The sequence below is a fragment of the Syngnathoides biaculeatus genome, chromosome 4 (genome assembly GCF_019802595.1).
Source record: "Syngnathoides biaculeatus isolate LvHL_M chromosome 4, ASM1980259v1, whole genome shotgun sequence".
Classification (NCBI taxonomy): domain Eukaryota; kingdom Metazoa; phylum Chordata; class Actinopteri; order Syngnathiformes; family Syngnathidae; genus Syngnathoides; species Syngnathoides biaculeatus.
This window is the reverse complement of record NC_084643.1, coordinates 6,227,476-6,238,184: the sequence shown is the minus strand read 5'-3', so window position 1 is coordinate 6,238,184 and position 10,709 is coordinate 6,227,476. Positions and strand designations below refer to the sequence as shown.

Below are 10,709 nucleotides of genomic sequence, written 5' to 3'. Positions count from 1 at the left end.
CCCCCCCCCCCAAAAAAAAAAAAAATTACATTCCCATTCAACCAGTAAGTTTAAGCTTAAGTGACTTAAGATGTTTTTTCAAGAAGCAATGATTTTATTTTCAGCATAGATGCTTTCTTAAGATTTTCACACGGTTATATGATCATCTTGAAAAATCAATATTATATATACATTTTTTTACAATAACAAAAAATGTCTGAGGGCTCTAGATAAGAAATTCTGCAGTCTTTTGAGTTGTCTACTGGTGCATCTCCTCACCTCCGTACCTTTAGGAAAAATGGATTCCAGCCGAATTAAACGCATGAAGCAATCTGAGGAATACAAAGAATGGATTAGAAATACATTCATCAAGTAAACACGATGTAGTTTTTTGACCAATGATAAGAAAATTTAAAAATGTAGTTTCTCTATTATTGAAGGTATTGGAAAATAATTCCCAAGTCATTTTGACTTCTAACAATAGCAAAACAATCATTTTTAAAAGTCATTTTGACTTCTAAAAATAGCAAAACAATTACAAAGACGCCTGTAAATAGTCTCATTCATCCAGGTCATTTCATTCTCGGCATTGAATCGATTTAAAATTTAAAAATTCTTTGTCTTAGAAGATGGTTCCCGCTTCATCAGTTTGTGCCCCAAAGCTTAGGAGACGTAAACTACTTTTTGAGTGGAAAACTCAACTATTTACGCTCCAATTTAGAAGTATACACCACATAATGCTTTTGGATTCAAAAAAAGGCAAAAGGTGTTAAGAGGTTGGCACTGTGTAAGACACAGGTGTCAAACTCATGGCCCGGGGGCCAGATCCGGCCCACCACCTGATTTTATGTGGCCCGTGGAGGCAAATCATGTGTATCGACTTTTTGATCAAATCTGCATCAAAATTTCCCATTGTCATATCCTAAATGGTAATACTGAGACATTGCAAGCATTTTTGTGTTGCCAAAAATGAACAATAGTTGAAAAACCCATTCCCTTGATTTATGATTCCACAAATTCATTCATTTTCTTTGCCGCTTGTTCTCACAAAGACCGCAGGGAGTGGCGGAGCCTATCCCAGCTGTCAACGGACAGGGGGCGGGGTACACCCAGAACTGGTCGCCAGCCAATCGCAGGGAACTCCGAGATAAACAGCAGCACTCACAATCCCACCTCGGGGCAATTTAGAGTGTCCAATTAATGGTGCATGTTTTTGGGATGTGGGAGGAAACCCACGCGGGAACGGGGGGAACACGCAAACTCCACACAGGCGGGGCCGGGATTTCCAGGTAATAGCATTCAATAGATAAAGGGGAAAGTATCCAACTCACACCATGAAGTCATCAATGTCCATAGACCGGGCCCTCTTTTCACTGAATTTTGTTTCCTGGAAGACGCTCTCGATTTTCTTGCTGATGCTGAAGTCAGCTGGCACTTCCTGTAAGATCGAACGTGTTCTCGTTCCAACTTGGATGCCACAAAGACAAATGCTGTCACCATTTTCCCGGTACACTCACCACACTGTGTACCGAGCAGTGGATTTTGTAGTTCTTCTCCAGGAGCTGCTCGACTGCGGTCGACCTGGACGTCCCAAGAAACCAACGTGACTCATCAGATCCACCGAGCAGGTGAGCATTGTGAACAATCCTCGAATGAAACATTCTTGTTCTTGCTCACGTTTTTCCATTCAAGGAACTCAAAAGATCGAAACCCCCAATAAAAGGACACTAAAATCGGAACCTTTCCTTTATCAGTAGAATTAAAAATGTTTTAGAAAACTACCGTGATTCCCGGCCTACAGAGCGCACCTGGTTATGAGCCTCACCCGGTATATTTGTAAAGGAAATACTTATACTTAATATTTACAAAGAAAGACGCTCCACAGAGATTAATGCAGGGGTCACCAACCCGGCGTCCGCGGGCATGTGGTTGCCCGTGAGGACCACTTACGGTGCCGGCGAGGGATGTTCTAAAAATAGCATAGGTCACAAATTGTTGTTATTGTTATTATGTGTGTTTTAAATTTTGGATCTGACTTGCTTACATTAATGACATGTTTAAAATAATACCCTATAATATATAAAATTAAAAAAAACATTTGTATGCATAATGACCTCTGATTCTGAAGTTTTCCGCGAATTGGTCATGTAGCCCTTTATATGCCCGATGCTCACAAAGTAGCCCTCAGCCTCAAAAAGCTCGATCACCCCTGGTTTAGCGCTAACGCTCACGCTAGTGCCGCTCTAACAGGGCCAGTTAAAAAAAAAAAAACATACCGGTAAATATCACTGAGACACGGCAGTAACAGGGCCGGACTGGTAAAAAGTCACTTGCTCGGCACATATATTCCACCGGTCTCTTACATTTTCCGTTCGAGTGCCCCCTTGCGGCCGTTACAAAAAAGATGCTCAAATTAGCCGCATCGCCGCAAAAACCGCAGGGTTGAAAGCGTGCGAAAGAAGAAATTACGGTACTTTTACTAGTTGGTCGCCGCAAGAGCATCCCATTGACATCACTGCACCGTCATGCAGCCTGCAATCAGTGTTTACAATTCCAGACAGAACCCTCGCAACCAAAACCATACATCCATCCATTTTCTTCACCGCTTATCCTCACGAGGGTCCCAGCTGTCAACTGGTTGCCGGGCACATAGAGACAAACATTCGCACTCACAATCACACCTCGGGGCAATTTAGAGTGTCCAATTAATGTTGCATGTTTTTTTTGGAATGTGGGAGGAGCCCGGAGAAAATCCACAAAGGTCACGGGGACAACATGCAAACTCCACATAGGAGGGTCCGGGATTGAACCCGGGGCCTCAGAACTGTGAGGCCAACGCTTTAGCAGCTGAGGCACCGTGCCGCCGCAACCAAAACCGTCTCCCGTAAATACTCACTTGAATGCGGCGCTGAGGGTTTTATTCTTTCGTACAAAGGCTATTCGGACCAGGCCATCCCATTCCTGAATGAATAGAGCCAATATTCAAACTGTTCACTTTTCTAAATAATAATAATAAATTAAAAAAAAAAAAAAAAACCCTCAAACCTGGAAGTTTATTGGCGGCGGAGGATTTTTGGGCTCTATCCTCACAACACTCGACTCCACTTTGGGAGGAGGACGGAAATTATTTTTCCCTACCTGAAAAGAAAATCAACGTCAAAACTTTCTTTTCGGTAAAACGTCACGTTAAATAGAAGCGCACGTACTTTCAAGAGATGGTCCACGCGAGCCAGAAGCTGAGTGTTGATGGACAGCCGGCAGTAGAGTTTGTCTCCGGGCGGGGCCACCAGACGCATGGCAAACTCCCTCTGGAACATTAACACGGCACACCTGAACGAGACAAGCGGGGGGGGGGGGGGGGGGGGCAGCACCTCCGGATTACCGACTCTGATTTGAAAACGCGGAGAAACTGAAACTTCATACCTGAAGAAAGGTCGGTGAAGCAGCAGTTTGAAGACAAACGGCGATGAAATCTGCATAAAAAAAATAAAAGCCACACGAATAGAATAGAGACTTGTTTAGCCGCATTAGCATAAAAACCGCGACCAAAACATGCGTTTACCTGGTACGGTAAATTGGCCACACACACGTCAAAGAACGGCAGGTCTGTTTTTAAAACATCCCCGACTAGAATCTGAAGTTTGGACTGCACGGGTCTGTTGGGAGGAGATGACACGCTTACTCCATTCCGAGCCAGTAAACTCACGCAGGTTCTGCGAGACTCCTTCATTGGTGAAAATTCCCGCACGTGCATGGTGAGTCCAATTTCCACTAAAGAGCTCGTGCACGTGACGTCACCGTTTACACGGCGCCATATTGCAGGTCAAACAGAGCTGCTCGACATTGAACCGAGGAGAATATTTACGATACCCGAGACCTGTTGTGCTGTTGGTTGTCACAACAGACGAGACAGATATTCAAGGAGGTCATTCTATAGAATACCAGCTGAAAAGAGCAGAAAATCTCGATGGATTTGGGCAATTAAACGTGATGGATGGTGCCCAACTAAATAACCACGACTGTGTCGCGATTGCTTCATTTCAGGTAGGAATTATTCTTCTCTATCTCAAATTCCCAAGAAATATTTATAATGCCAAGTTGGCTCATTTGAGAACAACGTATTAAAAAAAAAAAAAAATACGACAGGGAGTCGTCTCCAACGTACACGGAAGCGCGTTGCGGCCACACATTAATCTTCAATAAACCTCCCCGATACTTTTTTTTTTCTAATATGCGTCGTTCTTAAACAAGTCCAATGCGTATTTAAAGAAAGAAAATAAACAGTCAGTCACACAGAGGTTTACGTAGGTTAACGTGTGGCCTCAACACGCTTCCGTGTACGGGGGCTGACGCCTATCCCAGCGGTTTATTTATTTATTTTTAAATACGCATCGGACTCGTTTGAGAACAATGCCTATTTAAAAAAAAAAAAAAAAAGTCTTTCACGGAGAGGTTTACCAAAGTTCAAGGTGTGGCCGCAACACGGTTCCGTGGACAGGGAGCCGATTCACTGTCTTTTTTTTCTTCCAATCGTAGTAAATGAATGCGAGTTTGTGTAAAACCAGGAGTCATTTATTTAAATATCGGTATTTGTATTGAAAAAAATCTGAGTGGCTCCATCGCTCTGTGGGATTTATTACTGATTGAGAACAGATCCAGCAACGAAGTATTTGTATGCGTCCAGACTTCTCTACGCTTTCAAACTTTTCCGCGTAAATCTCGACGACTTACTCACCAGATCCATGTGTAGATCCAGTTGTCCAAGACAAGTGGAAGCGGGTTAACGGTCCAATTTCTTATCGGCGAAAACATCGACTTTGGCACTAAATCCGGGTCCTCTATGCCGAGTTTATCTCATTTTTCCACGTACCTTCGTTTATTACCACCTTCTAAATGTTAAAACGGTATCGGACAAAACTCTGGGAGACGTATTTTCGTTTCGTCTCAGCACTGAAGAATGCTTTGTTATACCGGCAATATGGCGACGTAAACAAATGTGATATGATTTTATGACGTACGTGAACGAGTTCTATTTCGCCACACATTCACTTTGAAGCGTTTAAACTAGCTGGTCCCACTCACGTGCACTGTACTCTTTTCTGCAGTTCGGCCACCAATCTGGAGTCCAACTCACACGCCACCACCTGCAACACACGAAAAAAGGTCAATGCGGTACTGCATTAATTTTACATTTAAAAAAAAAAAAAAAAAAAAACAAAGGAATTAAGTGGAACGGCACAGTGGAACAGTTCTGAGGTCCCGGGTTCAATCCCAGACCTGCCTGTGTGGAGTTTGCATGTTGTCCCCGTGCCTGCGTTGGGTTTCCTCCGGGCACTCCAGATTCCTCCCACATTCCAAAAACGTGCAACATAAATTGCACACTCTAAATTGCCCATAGGTGTGATTGTGAGTGCAATGTTTATCTCAATGTGCCCTGCGATTGGCTGGCGACCGGTTCAGGGTGTACCCCGCCTCCTGCCTGTTGACAGCTGGGATAAGCTCGCGCACTCCCACAACCCTTGTGAGGATAAGCGGGTAAGAAAACGGATGGATGTAATCAAGTGGTAACTTACACAACTCTGTTTTCTATTTGTGTGTTGGGCTACTTTATTTACAACAGGCAGGCGAAATCAAATCACATCACTTGATGCTAAAAAGAATCTTTCTTACCTTCTTCGCTTTTTCTAGCAGTTTGACCGTCATGTTTCCAGTCCCTGGTCCCACCTCCAAAACCACATCTGTTGGCCTGAGCGCAGCCTGAAAACGACGCGACACGTTGCCGTCAAAACAAAAGCCGTCGCCACCGGACGCGGTCTGGCTATACCTTCTCAATGATGCTGTTGACGACAAGAGGATTCTTCAAGATGTGCTGGCCCATTCCCGTGTTGAACATTATGCCTGAAACAGAAGACACGAGCCACGACGCTGAAAATCTCAGCGCTTCGGATTAACAGCGATTCTCAAAAACCGGTGGGCGAGAGTACGAGAATGCCATCGCACAAGCCGCAAGATGGCGTCGTTATCAGGTACTACTGTATTTACTGTTTACAACTAAATTGATTTTTTTTCCAAAAATGTTATGCAATTACAGCAATTAGATAAGTGATGGTCTTTTTTTTTTTTTTTAAACATGCAGAAACATTATTATGGGCGTAACGATGCATGCGCTCTATTCATATTCAATACATATCAGCACCGAACCGAGTTTCCGCTCAGGACATATTAGGTAAGGTAAAGCTATCTTGTCCCATATCTAATACGTAAACAAACATTGCGACTCAGACAGTTAACAGAGGTCCCGGCTAGCCAATCATCCATCCCTCCATTTCCTTTGCCGCTTATCCTCACGAGGGTCGCGGAGAATTGCTGGAGCCTATCCCAGCTGTCAACGGGCAGGAGGAGGCGGGGTAGACCCTGAACTGGTCGCCGGCCGATCGCAGGGCACATGGAGACAGACAACAGTCGCAATCATAATCACACCTCGGGGCAATTCAGAGTGTCCATTGATGTTGCGTGTTTTTGGGGATGTGGGAGGAATGCGGAGTGCCCGGAGGAAACCCACGCAGGGGCAGCGAGAACATGCAAACTCTACACAGGCGGGGCCGGGATCGAACCCGGGTCCTCAGAACTGTGAGGTCGACACTAGCCAATCAGGGATATCAAATTATTTTAATAGCAATGCAGATTGGGGGGGTGGGGGGGTACTTCAGGCTTCTACCAACATTTAAACAGCATCTCAGACAACTCATTTTTATACTTCATTTTAAACTATTGACGTTGCACTTTCCTAAAAGGTGTAAAAGTGTAAATTTAGCGGAGTTGAAATATTCAGTTTTACTTTATTTTTGTACACACACTGGTCATGATTATTTAGTGAATGTATACTCAGAAAACCGCTATGAGCAAGTATAGTTATTTAGGTTTTCGAACGCTGCAGCAGTACTTAATAAATATTCTTTGTTAGGTTCGACCCAAATGGGTACCGGGCGACATTCGTAGAAAAACGAGAACTGTTTTAACGGCGATTTTCACGTTAGTAACGAAAGTGCAATTGAGTACTCTAAAAGCTACATTAATTGAACACCGGAGATTTGTCTTCATTGTTCGGATTCCTAAATGGTTTAATTAATCACGAGCCCATGTTAATATATTTGTTTTGTTGTCATTATTATTTGTTAATCTGTTCTATCGATACAGTACTTCAAACCAATGCCATTAGCAGCTTGTACGCGCACTAAGCAAACACGCTAAATCGAAACTTTTCACACGTACCTTGGTTTTTAACTTCCTGATGCTGCCTGCTTTTCTTCTCCGCTTTCATTTTCGGCATATTGCTGAAGTTTTTGGACGCAAATGCGACACAAACGCAAAAATATGGGAAATATCTTCCAGCGGATTTGTAAACACGTGTGACGACTGGAAATTCTTCTTCGCTGGGAAAAAAAAAAAATCAGATTCTTTGAGACACGAATCGCCCCCTGTTGGCCACAGTATGTATGACAATAATAACGTCTTTAATAAGTCTTTTAAATATAGTTTATTTCATATTAAAACACACCCGCGCAGACAAACAGGTACAACGAATAGACAAGTGCATTCATTTAGTCGGGGATAGGGGATTCCTCCAGAGACAAGGCTATTTCTCGCAGTTTTGGATCCGCTATCCAGTTTACTTTATACGCTAACAGAATTCCCTGCACACAAGAAAATACAATACATTATTTCACTGTCGACAAAACACAAAATATGTTCCTAAAAATGTTTACCCTGAATACGTTCTGTGCTATGACGACCATCTTCTTGTAATCTTCTAAGTTCTTGCGACCCTTCTCCAACATGGCTTTGAACTTCTCGGAATCCGGGTGCGCTTTCTGCACCTTCAAGCTTTCGATCTCTTTCATTTTCTGATGCACGCACTGCTTCATCTCTAACCACGATACAAATATTTCATCAGAACATGTTTTGTGAAGAAAAATGTTAAACCCCCCCCCCCCCCCCCAACCATATAAACTTACCAAGCCTTTTTTTTTGGAGCATTGTGATATCATCTTGGAGAGTCCTTATTTCCTTTAAGAAGGGGGGAAAAAAAAAAAAAAAAAACAAAAACTCACCATAACAAAACCCGGTTTCTACATTAAGGAAAACTTCACAAACACAAATAAAATCTACTCGTTTGCAGGGGGGAGAAAAAATAAAAAAAAATTAAAACACAGCAAAAGTTGCCTACCCGCTGAAGTTTTTTTATGTGCGAGGAAAGTAGCATGCAGCGGTCACTGATGGCTTTCAGCTCGCTGAAAACGACACGACAGTGTGTCAAGCCGCCGCCGCAAAACAAGTCTCTTCATTATTTCTGTTTACTTACGCCGCCTCGGAATCGTTTTGCTTCAGCTTGTCGCCAATGGCGTGCCACATCTGCATTCTGAAACGCACGTCGAGTCAAGGGATGTGTTCAGGCGTGTGCATTTTATGCATCCAGTTTGTTAATTATCTCTCTCTCTCTCTCTCACTCGGCGCATATTTTCCCATTTTATCAACGGAAAGTCAAGCCACCTAGCACCGCATCAAATCCAGCAAATAATATATCGTTAACCGATAACCGCGGTGACAACTGAGTACGAAAACGAGTTATACCTGTGCAAGGCCAGCGTTCGGTTAAAATGAAACGACTTGATTCTTTCCAGCTCCCCGACACTGTCAGCCCTGTAAAGACAAACGTCTGCAATTAGACGGTTGCACCTCCAGATGACAAATCGAGCACTCACAAGCCTTGGTCCGCTTCGGCCAGGGAGCACGGCCTCTGATTTGTGCCTGTAAGATGCAAGAGGAGAGATCCGATATTCGCGCGAGTTCTCGGGACAGGAATTTGTCATAAAGGGGTAGAAATGAGACGCGTACCTCTATTGAGTTTCACTTCCATCTCAAAGCACTGGTTAAAAAGCTGCTCTCTTATTCTGAAAGAGGCGACAACGATTGACACAAATGCGACACAGGATAGTCGTTACGACCGAGATAGACGCGCACTTCTGCATGTCCGCCGCGGTGTCTGATTGGCCGTCGGATCGATTGCTTAGGAGCACTTCGTCCTCTTGGTTGAGGTCCCCCGTGTCGTCACGTGGCTCCATTGCACAGCAGCTTGACAGAAACAAACACAAGTCATTTTATTTACCGATATCCGTCACCCAGATTTTCCCATTTTTGAGAATTGTCTTTCTCTGATGTGAGTAATCCTGCAGGGATTTTCAAATGTAAAACAATTACAGGGGCTCCTCGGTTATATGGGAGACAAAGAAAAGTATACAAACTAATTGGTGTCGCACTTTTCAGTGTTTTGATGCCCCCAGGAGGTTCCCTCTGTCGCTTCCTTTTCACGCCACTGGATATGAGTGAATTTTAGGGGCCATATTTTCAATTCTGATCTTTAATTTGATTTCATGCTACTTTTTAAAATTTTGTACAACAAACCATTGACATTTTCCTCCTCATTTTATTTATTTGTTTAATCAAAGTGCCAAGAACGGCACTTTGAACCAGAGAGCATATTTATAGCTAATTATGAATGCATTTTCTTCAGGCACACACGGACAAAAATGGACAAGCACTGCCATTGGAAATAAACGTGTAATTTTGAACATATACGTACAATGTATAGTTGAATAAATAACAACATTAGAATTACCTTGGTAAGCACAGAATCTTGAAACAAAATAAAAATCCTCCTGTTCAGTGCTAATATCTGCAGCAAGCAAAGTTAACTAACAAATAGCATGACGATACATAAAATAATTCATTATATGTTTCATTCTACGGTCTACTATCAATCGCAAGCCCGAAATAAACATCGGCGAACGTTAGCTACATTGAATTGACCCGCCCGGAAATGACGTTTAATATATGTGTCGCCACTGCCAAACGGTGGATAAAACGAGCTGCTGCCATCTAGCGTCTCTAAATAATAAACACCGTTTCCATAAACTGCTTTTATAGCGGCCTTTCTTTTTTTGTTTTTGTTTTTTACCTGCTGTTTTTTTTTCGTTTGTCTTCCAGAATCTTATGAAAACAACAAAACTATATATAAATCATATAAAACATGGAAACAGCCAGAGAAACAAGAGCTGCCTCTCTAATTGACATTTTTCTTTAAAAGCAGTTCAAAACACATTTGTCATTCGAGAAAGACTCGTGTTATTTTGACGAATTAGGTTTTTTTTTTCATTTTGTTTATTTGTTGGTTTCTTTGGTTCTTTTTCATGCAACGGTAAATTATTGGTTAGTTAATCAGTCTGAGTTCAGAGCTTGGTGGTGTTTGGAATCTATCTATCTATCTATCTATCTATCTATCTATCTATCTATCTATCTATCTATCTATCTATCTATCTATCTATCTATCTATCTATCTATCTATCTATCTATCTATCTATCTATCTATCAACATACATCAATTTTCTTCACCGCTTATCCTCACGAGGGTCGCGGGGAGTGCTTGGAACCTCTCCCAGCTGTCAACGGGCAGGAGGCCGGGTACACCCTGAACTGGTCGCCAGCCAATCGCAGAGTAAATCGAGACAAACAGCCAGACTCACAATCACACCTACGGGCAATTTAAAGTGTCCAATTCATGTTTTTGGGATGTGGGAGGAAACCGGAGTGCCCACCCGAAGAAAAACCACGCAGGCACGGGGAGAACATGCAAACTCCACACAGGCGGGGCCGGGATCAGACGTCCTCAGAAC

General features: G+C 42.9%; 2 protein-coding genes across 2 annotated transcripts; both read right to left on the bottom strand.

The window, feature by feature from the left end:
• Window positions 1-118: 118 nt before the first annotated feature.
• Window positions 119-7,412, bottom strand: dimt1l (DIM1 dimethyladenosine transferase 1-like (S. cerevisiae)). The gene is made up of 12 exons (XM_061816002.1): window positions 7,252-7,412; window positions 5,804-5,877; window positions 5,650-5,736; window positions 5,062-5,123; window positions 3,542-3,635; window positions 3,403-3,452; window positions 3,186-3,309; window positions 3,025-3,117; window positions 2,876-2,940; window positions 1,497-1,560; window positions 1,311-1,417; window positions 119-311 (listed from the first exon to the last, which is right to left on the bottom strand). The coding sequence occupies exons 1-12, from the start codon at window positions 7,307-7,309 to the stop codon at window positions 269-271; spliced, it is 921 nt and encodes a 306-aa protein (XP_061671986.1). The 5' UTR covers window positions 7,310-7,412; the 3' UTR covers window positions 119-268.
• A 125-nt stretch (window positions 7,413-7,537) lies between these two features.
• cenph (centromere protein H) lies at window positions 7,538-9,899 on the bottom strand. Its single transcript, XM_061816003.1, has 10 exons — window positions 9,656-9,899; window positions 9,001-9,111; window positions 8,875-8,930; window positions 8,742-8,787; window positions 8,611-8,679; window positions 8,342-8,398; window positions 8,207-8,270; window positions 7,995-8,046; window positions 7,746-7,906; window positions 7,538-7,673 (listed from the first exon to the last, which is right to left on the bottom strand). Exons 2-10 carry the CDS (start codon window positions 9,099-9,101, stop codon window positions 7,581-7,583), a joined length of 699 nt encoding a protein of 232 aa, XP_061671987.1. The 5' UTR covers window positions 9,102-9,111; window positions 9,656-9,899; the 3' UTR covers window positions 7,538-7,580.
• Window positions 9,900-10,709: the final 810 nt, after the last annotated feature.